We start from the raw sequence: 12472 nt of genomic DNA, 5'->3' as shown, positions 1-12472 counted from the left end.
TAATTCTGCAATTACTATTTAGAGACACGCTCGAAATTCATTTATCACAAAGGGATCTCAAAGCAACAAGCCACTGCCTCTCCATCATTGACCATCAGTCATTGTGTCAGATTAGAAATGTTCGAAGGCTTATTCAATCTGATTTTCTATCAAGCACTTCCACAAAACACGGGAAATGGCTATAGCATGCGTGAGTGGTTAATCTGTGTAAACCTGTGATAAACGAGTTGACATCAGCTCATGATAAACAGTTTGATATGTACCCGTGATAAACTGCTCGTACACATAGTAAACAAGTCGGCATGGTAGATGGGAAAACAACTGGGTGTGGATCCATGGTAAGCAATGAGGTATGTAGAAATGAAGACAAGATGTAGACGTGTTTCCGGTCCTTGTAGACGCAGGCTGATAGTCAGTGAGGTTCCAGTGATCACACCTTGATTGAGGATGTTTACTCCTTGTCACGCCATGGCTGTCAGACTGTCACGAGTGTGTCATGACAAACTGTTACGAGCATGTGATGGTAGACTGTCACGAGTGTGTCATGGCAGACTGTCATGGTGAATTGTCGAGTCTTCGGCAACAGCGTCAGCCACATTTCTCTACCACTCTACAGCAGTTGGCGTTCACCTTGATGCCTTTGCAAACATGGATGATCAATTTTCCATCGACTGAAGGATCCGTGCACTCAAAGACATCTTTGGCGAGTTGTAAAGTAAAACTTTCTCGCCCGCGAGCGTTATTATCTACTCCGCTGTCTCGCTCCCTTTTTCTCCTCTTCCTCGGTTTCACTCGTATCTCTCTCTTTCTTTCTTCTACTCGAATTTTTCTTGTTCTCTCTCACTGATTCAAAGGTTACGACCCTAAAATTATTAGTAGAAACTCTGTATGTCCCACAGAAAAGTTAACGACACTGTATTCGTCCGTCACTCGTTAAAAGACAGGCTCGCTCACAGAATCACCTTCAATCAATGATGTCTATTAATTTTCAATCAAACTAGTTTTCATGTATCATGTCCGGTAGGTTATATCACAAACTACTGGGTATATCATCTTTGCAGGCGCTTAGGTAACTATTAAACCACTCAGTAAACCACATGTTTAGCTAATTTACCTACATACCGTGGGTAAACCCTGGCTTTGGATGCTTAGCACTAGTGTCCTTGTAGCAATCATTTAAAATGCTGTCAAGTATAATATATTTGTGCACTCGACCATCAGCCAAGATACGGTGGTCACGTTGTCACCTCAAGTCCAAGCTGGTCTAAAGAGTTTCTTCTAAGCCTTGTAATACTGTTGGTATCGTAGTTTATTTACACATCATAATCGAGTGAGTGGTCAGTACAACATTTACTCTCTCGCAGCTTCTGTTACACACTTCCAAATATATCAAACTTTAGAAAAAGTCATTTTTATATTCATTTATTTGTCCATTTACATGTAATTTTTTACGAAACATTTGTACAGAATTCAAGTTCTGGCCTGAATCATGACATAAACACCGACAAGGAGTTTTAACATCACCTTCACCTGTCTCTGACAAGTACGTAGAGTAGATGTCGTACAGTTTACACGCTCATGGTACCGGATATGACGTCACATGGCTTACATACAGTGGGTAAACGCTGGCACGTGATGTTTACCTAGCCTACATATAATGCTTATTATTCTGTGAAGTGAGCGGAGGGAAACTGGTGTTTTACTCCGATGCCAGCAATATCAGGGCAATACTGGGAAGTGAGATTTAACTATTCGGAAAAAAACAGATGAAAGTAGCCGTCTTTTCTCTTTGTCTTTTTTTTTTTCCCTTTTTGGAGTTATAATGCTAATGTACCCTGTAAAATAGGCATGCTTTGATGAACAGTTAGAGGGTGTACTTTAAGAGTTGGTGCCGTGAACACCGTAAAGATTTGCCGGGTATCGCAGGGGTTCAAACACTCGCCTTTCACCACTGCACTCAGAACTCTTTGGGGGACACTTTCTGTATGGGACACCTGTTCGTAGGCTGGTCGTCTAGGATTTTACTTTTGTTTTGTTTTTATTTGTTTGGGTGGTTTTGTTCTTTGTTTTTTTGTTGGGTTCTTTTTTATCCTCCAGTTTACTCCCCACCTTCTATCCACCTCTCCACCACAGCTCGAAATGGCTTCAGGGCGGAAGCACTTTACTGCCAAACCAGCCAACCAGCGACATTCTTAGTGTCACGAAAGTCTTCCCATGCTGTTTAGCTCCATCATTACACAAAGTAGTCAGTAATGGCTGCCAAAGTCTCGTTGCCCTTGTTAGCTGACTGGTCGCGGAGAACCGATTGGCAGTCTGGCCATCTCGTATGTCGACGATTGACCGGAGGCAGCAGGCTGCCCAGTGAGCCGTGTGCAGACACATTATCCAGGCCCTCCGATCTGGCAGATGAAAGAGTCGATTGGGACAGCGGAGGAAAAGACTGTTTTGCATCGAAAAAAATTCCTCTAGGAAATACCAGCTCCCGCATCCACTGCCTACCCCTCAAGGTGCCGAAGAATCGTGCTCGATATGCAAGTATACTGAGGAAGACATACGATCCTGTGTTTTATGGGATCGGTTAAATATGTGCTGCCAAACCTCTTTTGGATAAACATACATAAACATTGAATAAACATGAAAATATATTTATATACAGACGCACGCACCACGTATTAACCCGCATGTCAAGCTCGGAGAAAATTACAGGCAACAATCACCGCACAAGCACACACACACACAGTAATACACATTCTTTTTCATGCCTGCAAACACTCAGGGGCGCACACATCTCTGATGAGAGACAGATTCCAAGATATTATCACTTCTCTGTGACTGTCTAATTGTTTCGCTGTGTGAGCACTCCTTAGAGACATCCATGACATTGTCCCTCATCAAGTCAACTGTTTCGCTTTGTGAATAAGCCTTAAAGAGCATCGTCAGAGATTCTGTCATCATCTCTCTCTCTCAACATGTCCATGAGTCCAGCTTACCGGCCCGGGAGTTGGTCTCGGGGCTGCGCATCCAGTCAATGACCTGAGACACCGAGATGACCCAGACGTCCTTCATCTGGCTCATCTCCTGCAGAAAATCCATGAGGCCCTCGAGATTCCCTTCCTTTCTCCGGAACCACGAGGCGTGCAGGAAGATGCCGAAAGGCGCTCTGTTGGTGTCATAGTGGCGCCTGAAGTTGTCCTGCAAGAATTGCAGTGTTCCCACCCGCCCGCCTCCGATCGTGCATCCGTCAGGCATGGCGCAGGCCAGGCGGTTGGTCCCGTACCAGCGGATGAGCGGCACCTCCCACAACCCCGGGTACGATTTGGTGGGACACGGAGTCAGCGAACAGGTCTTAGAGTCCGGGGGATAGTCGAGCGTGAAGGGCCAAATAGGAGGGTTGCTGTCCTTGTACAAGTGGCCTGTCACCATGGAGGTGTCGTAGGTGAAGCCAAAATCTTCCAGCATCTGGTACTGGTCGTCTCCCCCTACCTGCAGGAAAGGCACCCGCATGCCACGGATGCTCTCCCTTGGTATATTGCTTGCCTCGGCCAGTTTTTTTCTCATACCCTCGATCTCCTCCACGTACCCGTCGTACCCGGCGTGCGCCCAGTAGGTGGTTGGCGACCGGTGCGTCACGCTGTGTGACGCAATCTCCTGCCCCTGCTTGTGCAGCTTTTCCACGAAGTGGTACTGAGTGGCGTCCCCTGACACGAAGAAGGTTCCGCGGATGGGACAGCCGTTAGGGTTGCGGAACTTACCGTCGAACAGTTGCGTGAAGTAGTCATAGTTTGCAACATTCACGCTGTCGTCAAAGGTGAGCATGACCATCTGGGGGGTTTCGTTCACAGGAAGACTACCCGGGATGTCTGTTCCAATGCAGCGGCAGTCTGGTGGGCGGCAAGTGTGCTCTGAGCATTTACCTGCAATTATTCATCAGTGCCAAGTAAGCTACTGACAGTATCACCTGTCTGCACGTTCATATTAGTACACGTATGTATAACAAACAAGACACAGTTAAGATGTGATGTCTTCTGAGCATGCTATCGTATTTTATTTCTTTACCCATCCTTAAATTGGGCAGCCAGTGTTGATTTCAAATGAATTTTATAAACACACACACACATGGCAATTGTCATTTAGAATCAGGTTTCGAAGTATATAAAAAAAAAACACTAGGGCTATGGTGAGCGGCTTGTTCGCCCTAACCTTTTTAACTAATATGTGATCTATGTTACTTAGTAAGAAATGCTATCTTTTGATACATCTTTAATAATAATAATTTTTTTAATGTAAAATTTGTAAAGCGCATACTCACACTAAGGATTATGCTCTTAGCGCTTAAGAACAAGAACGAAACACGGACAGCATACGAGGGACAGGAAAACATTCAATATTGCCACCTGGTAAAAATTCCATCAACCTACTAAGTCTACAAACATTTTTTTACACAATGGGAACACTTGACGTCCAATATAATAGTCGATCTACTGATATATTAAATACTTCTGTCATTTGTCTGCAATAGTTAATAATGGTGACGCGACAAAGCAATTTTGACTGTCATTGCGAAGTCCTGTCTGAAGTCGAACGGATTGCATGAATCCATTTTAAGGACCTTGGATGTTAATTCATCTAGTGAATGTCTAGTCCATTTTTATTATGTAAATTCATGTAATATAGGAATTCTTAAATGTTTATTGCCAACTATTATTATTTCTAACAGATATACACTAATCAGGCCAAGGGACTTAAAGGAGTAGTGACACCAATGATAAAATATTAATCAACAACAACATTCACTAGCAAGAAGTTGTGCATAGTGTCTTTACAACAACCTCATCGTCCATTTCTGACTATTTGCACAACACATAATGAGATGTTTGAGCACTGAACCAAAGAAAAAAATAAGATTAAATTTAAAGTATAAAAATTGACTATATTGAGGTACAAAACACTGCTATCTTTTTTTTTAAGAAACAAAAAATAGTGGAAAGCACTACTCGGCAGAGAGATAAACCTTTACAAGTCGGTTTCCATCCAGACTCGCACCGACTGCTTCCACTGTGGAGCCAAGGTAAACAGATTTTGCTGTCTTATCCAAAGGTAAACAGCTTGTGTTGTTTGACCAGGCTATTACCACATAGACAGCTCAGCCCCTGACAGCAAACGCACCTGAAAGAAGGAGTTGACGCCATGAAGGTCTTGTGAAGGCCTCCATTGTTTCCCTTTTGTTTGACCCTGGCACTGTCACCTTGTGCCAGCAGGTGCATGGCCGTGACCCTGATTTCAAGGGGACACAAACGTGCGCAAGCAGCAGCAAGTTCCAAAACTCTGACCAAACTGAACCCTTCGATCGCGTAGGCATCGAGTCCACCAAGACTTGTCACCTGCCCCCTCTGTCAACATCAAAGAGTACACTCAAAGCCGCTGGTCCGCCTCCCTCTCCCTCCGACACTTCCCTCCGTATGTTTCAGCAATTCTGTGGTCAGGTGGGGGACCAGATGGCCGGTGTCTTGATGGTGCATGGACTGTGTGCAGTCAGCATTCTTTATCTCTGCAGCCTCCATTCCCTTGTTCCCCCGCTTTTATTCAACCTTCACCAGTTTGGCGATGTTTGTTGAGGTTGTGGGTTGAGATCGATAAAGATTTATATGGCAGCTTGTGCCGAACCCCGTTCAAATACCAGTTCTGCTTGGCCTATTGATATTTCTTTCTGGATGCCAAGGTCTTGTTTGTCGTGAAAAGGCGGCTCAGCAAATGTGAGAACCTTATTCTCAGGCTCATATGCTTTCTCAAAACTGCCAGCATGGCTTCCCATAACAACGTGCAATGAAACCTCGCTACAATGAAAAACTTGGAATAAAAAGTGCAAAGAACTGGTAAAAGAATTCATGTTATTATAACTGCTACAATAGAAGCTGAGGACATAGCTTTGTAAGCTCAACATGTGTGTGTTTGTCAGTGTGAGAGAGAGAGAGGAAGAGAGAAAAATATGTACATTTTTTTATTTCTATCATCATTTCTCGTCTTTGAGAGCCATTTTGTATTTCTTTACTTTTCTTATGACACATAGCTGTCTTACAAGTATTGCATGCAAGCGAAGAATCTGGACATTAAAATTCCCTTCAGATTAAAGTTAACTATTAATATACTATTATGCACGAATTAAGCCGATCTTTTCATCATCGATAAACCTCTTATAACAGGAAGCTACTCTAGGCTAGCTGTCGGATTATTTGAGATTGTTGCTGCAGTGTAGTGCATTGCTTACAGTCGTTTCTGAAGTATTTACTTTTAAATCCTCTATTTTTGTTTTTATAACCGGCTACTCATCGCTGACCCCGCCTACTCCTCTTGACCTCTCACAGCGCAGGGGAGTGACCAAAAGCTTTCTGATGTCAAATACGCAGTTATCACCCCTCACAACAGTTGGGTGAGTTGAACAGATGGGCATGTTCTTCTCTCCCCTTCCCCCTCCTCCCCCTCCTCAACTCTATCCTCCCATCTACCCATCACGCCTGCAAAATTCTGGACAGCAGTGTCGATAACATGAATGTAATGATCGATGAGCAGCGAGGAGAGATGAAAGCAGCAAATGAATGGCGGAGCAAGCCAGGTGTTAGAGGATCTGTCCATTAGATGTCCGCCATCGATGTTATCAACAACGATATCTCCGATGTAGCAGATAATACATCAAAGTGATGTAGCAGATGATGAAGGACAATGATAGAAACTGCTGGTGATCACGTCTCACTTCTTCCAATGTTTTCTCCTGGAAAATGGCCAGGCCTTCCTTTATAGTGACTACTGAACCTTACTCATGCCGCTGACAAAGTATTGGCACTGACTTTGTGTCTGATTAGAAACATTTCTCAATAAGACTCCTGTGAATTGCAATTTCCATCTTAGCCCACTAGGGATGGAAGTTTTCAGACTAAAGCAGGACATTGTGCTGTACAGATGCAGGCAGCGTGTGCAATACTGGACATGTACCCCATGTGGCTGGGGTCACAGGGGGTCATGAGACTGGCAGGCTCGTTACCCCATCATTCTCACTGAAACTGTCGGCGTTTAGTGAAGTCCTGTTACTCGCACATCGCCCGATGAATGCCGTTGCCGGTTCAATCACAGGTCTGGCGTTGATTGATGGGCTCACAAAACTGCGAGTTAACCGTGGTGTCACCCTTCAACAATCTCATCCACACTTGCCAGGCGAAGGATCCAATCTTCGGGGCAGCCGAATGTTGCTATGGCTACAGTAGCGATCCTTCTCCTTTCACTGGCATACCTCTCTCCTCCATCTCTCTCTCTCACGTGCACTCATATATCTAAAGATAGCATGCACGATGTCAATAAACATCTTGATCATTTTTTTTTTTTATCTCCATCAGTTCTTGTACCTGATGCAAATGATTTTAAAAAAACAAGACGAGCTTTGCTATTTCTTCACACACTTGCCAAGAATAAAGCCTTACACAGCCAAATGATTGAAAACAGGTGTGAGCTCTGTCAGGGATGCTCGGTGTGGGAAGCTGTCTACAACTGGTGAGGCAGTCTGTGATAATACTGTTGTTGTTCTTTATTTTCTTTGCATCCCGCTGGCTAAGTACGTCGGTGGGAAATATAACTGATGTAATTACACATATCAACAACCAGAATTTTAAAAATACAAGACGACTGTAACCAGGAAAATTGAAAAGGTAATTCATAACATTGGTAACAGAAAATAAATTAGAAAACTGAATGAGATAGCTGGCAAAAACAAGGAATCTTTGCTTCACCTAGAATAGAGAACATTTTGAACACTATTATCGCAATAGTGCAACAGGACATAAAACTTTCAAAGTAATACATTATAGAGGCCCATTAAAAGTAATGCATTACAAAGGCTCATTTCAAAGCAGAACAGAGGCCCTCTCTCCATGAAACAAGAAATTCCAGGACAGCATCTGGCTGCCAAGAGCTCTTGATGCACTCCTTACACGAGATCAGCATGGTGCTCAGGGTGCCATGTCCAGGCACCAGGCCACCAACTCTCCAATCCTGTCAGAAGGAAGACAGCAAGAAACTCCGCTGGGCTGATGCTGGGAGAGGAAGGGAAAGATGGAGAAATGACGGTAATTGTGGGTCTGATGTCAGACAGACTAGAAGCAACTGCCAGTTACTTGTTCCTGTCTCAAGAAACAGACCATACCTCGTGAAGACGGCTGGCAATCGGCTGCAGCAAGAATAACCGCAAATTTCTTGTTCTCTCTCTCTCCCCCTCCCCACACACAATCATAGACCACTCCCACTGTATTATTTATTGCAAACAGTTTCTTGCACTTTTCCAAATGCTGTCAGGTGTGGGTGGTTTACCGGCACTAATACAGTATGTAGCTGTACAGCCCCAACCATGCCTCCTGTCCTCCTTGGCACCTCCTTGCCTCCAACAGGAGAACGTCTTTGTGCAGGTAAAGCAAACACCCACCTGCCCAGCCCGCATCTTGACTTTGTTGTCTCCCCGAACACCTGCGTGCCATCTCCAATGTTTATAGTCGGTTTTTGTCCGGCATGCGAACAGCCTGCTGCCATTCCAATAGTTCGACTCATGTGAAGAATGCAGTCAAAGCTGGCACAACAAACCTACTCTGGCAAGTACAAACAGTGCAAGGTTGACAACAGGACATTCTGATTCATATCTCTCCTATCTCTCTCTCTCTATCTTTTACACACACACAGAGATGACACAGTGGTGCAAGGGTCTGTCAACGATACAATGAAGATTAGCTGTGGTCTGCTCATGTCTCGTCTTAAGCATATTCTTCTCCTGCATGTAGGTTACATCCGAACCTTCTCCTGACAAGAGGGTGTAGACAAGGTAGAATGGCTATGTTGATATATGGCAAGATGAGGAGTATCTTGAAACGAGAATTCCCTCATGTCCACACACACACTTATAACCAACTTGGAACTTATTACTCTTATTGGCTACTGTCTCCAATGTTGTAGTTCTTCTTCTTGTTGTTGTTGGCTACTGTCTCCAATGTTATTGTTGGCTACTGTCTCCAATGTTACTGTTGGCTACTGTCTCCAATGTTATTGTTGGCTACTGTCTCCAATGTTATTGTTGGCTACTGTCTCCAATGTTACTGTTGGCTACTGTCTCCAATGTTATTGTTGGCTACTGTCTCCAATGTTATTGTTGCTACTGTCTCCAATGTTACTGTTGGCTACTGTCTCCAAATATTTTTGAGGGCTATTGTCTCCAAATGTTGTTGTTGGCTACTGTCTCCAAATGTTGCTGTTGACTATTGTATCCAATGTTGTTGTTGGCTACTGTCTTTAGTGCTAATGTCAAGTCCAGTTCACTTTTCAGCGACTCTAAATGTGCTTTTGATTAAAAAAAGTTCGTGAAAGGGTTATAAAATCTTCTCAAAATTTATACTTGCTGTCGTCAGTTTGGAAAATGATCTGAGTGTATGTTGTTTGTATATGCATACTAACTTGGATTATATTCGCCTTCCATTTATTACCTTCCATTTATTATCGCGTTTTTATTATTTATGTTGACTTTAAACATTTCGTAAAAGGCTACTGAAATCTTAACGAAGATTTGTAATACTAATAACAAGAAACCATGTGGTTCAATACGGTATCAAAAGGTACAAATAAAACTCTTAATTGCTTAGTGCAGTATTAATGAAAGGCGTCCTCTGTTGCCAGTACTGTTCAATGTCTTGGAGAATATCATGCGAGTAACCTTTCAGGACCCTCACAGCTCCATGTCCAGTGGTGGAATCCGACGGTAGGAAGCAACAGCAAAGTGCAAGACAGACAGACCAGACAGACAGTACTACCAGACAGACAGTGCTACAGGCAGACAGTGCTACCAGACAGACAGTGCCAGTCCATATGCCATGAAGACAAGCGTTGGCAAGACCCAAGTCATGATTAACACCAGCGACGATAGCAAAAGCAGAAATCTACAAAAGGAGTACAGCTCGAGGAAGGCAACAACCTCAAAAGCCACTCTTTCCAAAGATGGCAAAAATCCAAATAAGGATTGCAACATTATCAATGACCCGGCTGGACAGGATTTAATGGAGCAGCGCAGTTCTCTCTGCCATCTAGTACAGACTGTACAAATCCCTCAAAGTTTCCCTCCTACTGTATAGATTGTTCTCCCTGCTGCACAAGTGCCAAACGTGGACTCTACTTGCTTATATAGAAAAGAGTCCAGGCGTTGAAGACAAAGTGCTAATGCGCCGAAGTTTCTTCATGGAACGTGAAACAACGAATGTGACCATCATCACCATCATCACAATCCTTGGAAACAATGAGACAGCGGCAGCTGCTCTGGCATTGTCATGTGACCCGGCGTGACCCTTTAAAGACCACCTCCAGAGAAAAACAAGCTGGCTGGCTGACATATAATAATGGACTGGCCACATCATTCAGGACTTGATTACCGCCGCTGAAGACAGTTAAATGGCGAGTCTTGTCAGCCTGTGTCTATCTAGTTGTTCCCCCTGACGTCCACCATTGACGTTGGCTAGTGCCAGTCAAGAGGACAATGAATGAATAAATATAGTCGAGCCGTAAATATGAACAACATTCAATTAATCATCAAAAAATAAAACTATATGCGTAAAAAACGAAAAAGGAAATTCCAGTGATTCCATTATATGATGTTTTCAATACTGTAAAATTCAACAGGTAACACTTTCAAGAAAACATACAGAAAAAAGCTAGAGCCAGCCACGAAACAAGCCATCCAGACATACAGCCTAGTAGTTAAGCCAGTGATTACTACTCACCCGTTTTCTGCGGTTTCTTGTTGCGCTTGGGTTCTGAGGCCGCAGCGGCGGCGATAGGGGCGGATGCAGACAGCGGCTGTTGTTGCGGCACCTGCTGGGAGCCAGGCGGTGGTGGTAGTGGTGGCTGAAGCTTTCGGCGCGGTGGTGCAGCGGGTCGATGGTTGAGTTCCAGGGCCTGGCGGTACTGGGCTCTGGGTTCACTTCCGGGGCGCGAGGCCCCGTCATCGTTGGCTCTGCTGGGTGTGCGAGGTCCAGGCACTGGCATCGGGAAGCGGTTTCGAAGAGCTACTGGAGATGCGCCTCGGGAGGTCCACCAGGGATAGTGGACCAGCTGGAAGCGGTCATCCACCTCTCTGTCATCGTTGATATCGTTTTCCCTCGAACGATGACGGGAGTAGTCCCGAGCTGCCACATCCCTCCCCTGCCGTTGTCTGGAGAAACAGATTCGTCTCCCTTGTTCCACCACCGCTCTTCGCGTGATGGCGGTCCTTCTTTCTCGGCGAGCAATTTGTTGCTCGGTGCACCGTGTGCCTGCAGGCGCCAGTTGGAGTCGGCATCCTCTCCTTGGACCATGCGGCTGTCGCCTGCCAGTCGTGGTGCGTCAGGTGCGTGCTGCTGCGGCGGTCGGCCACAGTCGGCGTTCTGAGGCCAGTCACACACCTGGCGCAAGGTATTGAAGTGCAGACCCCCGGGGCAGCTCATGGTGTACTTGTGCTCGCCGATACAGATGTCGAACTTGGAGGGGTCGTGAATGTTGCACACGTAAACATTCTGCGATCCTCCACAAGGCAGTGTGCTAGCTGCACACCTTGAGACCTGGCTAACGACAACAGCGATGAGAGAGAGGAGCATAGTGAGGAGACTGGTAGATGAACCTCACAGGGATGAACTGCCAACAAAGTTGCAAATGAACCGATGTGATCGTGTAATCTGCAGACACTGTTCCGCTAGTAGTGTCCTAAAATATTTCGAATGCTTAGAAAATGAAGTGGTGTTCTTGACCTCCAGGTACTGGCATGTCGGAGATTTGCTGACAAGCAGGACAACAGATTTCAGGGATGACTCTCGCCGTTAGTTGCTCGTGGTCAGTCTGATCACCACTCTGATCCCCAGACTACCCGCTTCTGTCACCTGCTCTAAGCTGCACCTTCAGGTTTCATCGACGAGGACTACTGCAGGTATCCATGTGAGCCAGAGTCTCGGTGGTTCACCTTCTCGTCCTCGGACTCCCGACAAGCCAGGCAGCACTGAAAAGGTCGATGGAGTGATCACTGCAGGAAGCAGTACAGCCTTTAAATACTGACATCGAGTCCCACCCTTCATCCCCCATCATCTCAGCCTGCCCACAGGTAGGAGGGGGGTGAGGATGACACGTCTGGTTCCGAAAGAGGAGAAGGGGGAGGTCTGAGAGGAGAACTCTTTGACGCAACGCACGCCGAGGGATGAGAGTTGAGGGTGGGGCTTGAAGGAGGGGGTTGTAGGGGGAGGGGAGAAACGGGGCTATGGGGGAGAGGGGAGGCTATGTGATGCGGTGGTTGTGGGCTGGGGGGAGAAGGTCCGCTGAAGCAACAGAAAGCGCATGGCACTCAGGTGAGAGCAGTTACGATCGACTAGACTGACACATCGTGCGACAATATTGGAGGAGCAGACCAGAGATGGACAGGGGGCAGCGGCCAAGG

The 12472-nt window shown here is 45.5% G+C and overlaps 1 protein-coding gene across 2 annotated transcripts; it reads right to left on the bottom strand.

Moving 5' to 3' along the window:
* Window positions 1-1774: 1774 nt before the first annotated feature.
* LOC112572559 lies at window positions 1775-11085 on the bottom strand. 2 transcript variants are annotated; one of them, XM_025252294.1, is made up of 2 exons: window positions 10794-11085; window positions 1775-3914 (listed from the first exon to the last, which is right to left on the bottom strand). In XM_025252294.1, the coding sequence occupies exons 1-2, from the start codon at window positions 11056-11058 to the stop codon at window positions 2965-2967; spliced, it is 1215 nt and encodes a 404-aa protein (XP_025108079.1). In that variant the 5' UTR covers window positions 11059-11085; the 3' UTR covers window positions 1775-2964. The 2 variants fall into 2 exon arrangements, with proteins under 2 accessions (XP_025108079.1, XP_025108080.1); XM_025252295.1 differs by lacking the exon at window positions 10794-11085 and adding an exon at window positions 5167-5563.
* Between the last annotated feature and the right edge of the window lie 1387 nt (window positions 11086-12472).

The sequence above is a fragment of the Pomacea canaliculata genome, linkage group LG9 (assembly GCF_003073045.1).
Source record: "Pomacea canaliculata isolate SZHN2017 linkage group LG9, ASM307304v1, whole genome shotgun sequence".
NCBI classification, from domain to species: Eukaryota; Metazoa; Mollusca; class Gastropoda; order Architaenioglossa; family Ampullariidae; genus Pomacea; species Pomacea canaliculata.
This window is presented reverse-complemented; position numbering and strand designations above follow the sequence as displayed.

Bases quoted from the DNA above. Each gene is read 5' to 3' on its own strand.
- LOC112572559 (XM_025252294.1), bottom strand. From the start codon at position 11,058: ATGCCAGTGCCTGGACCTCGCACACCCAGCAGAGCCAACGATGACGGG. The intron at 3,915-10,793 runs GTGAGTAGTAAT...GAATAATTGCAG, and splicing joins CAAGAAACCGCAGAAAACGG to GTAAATGCTCAGAGCACACT.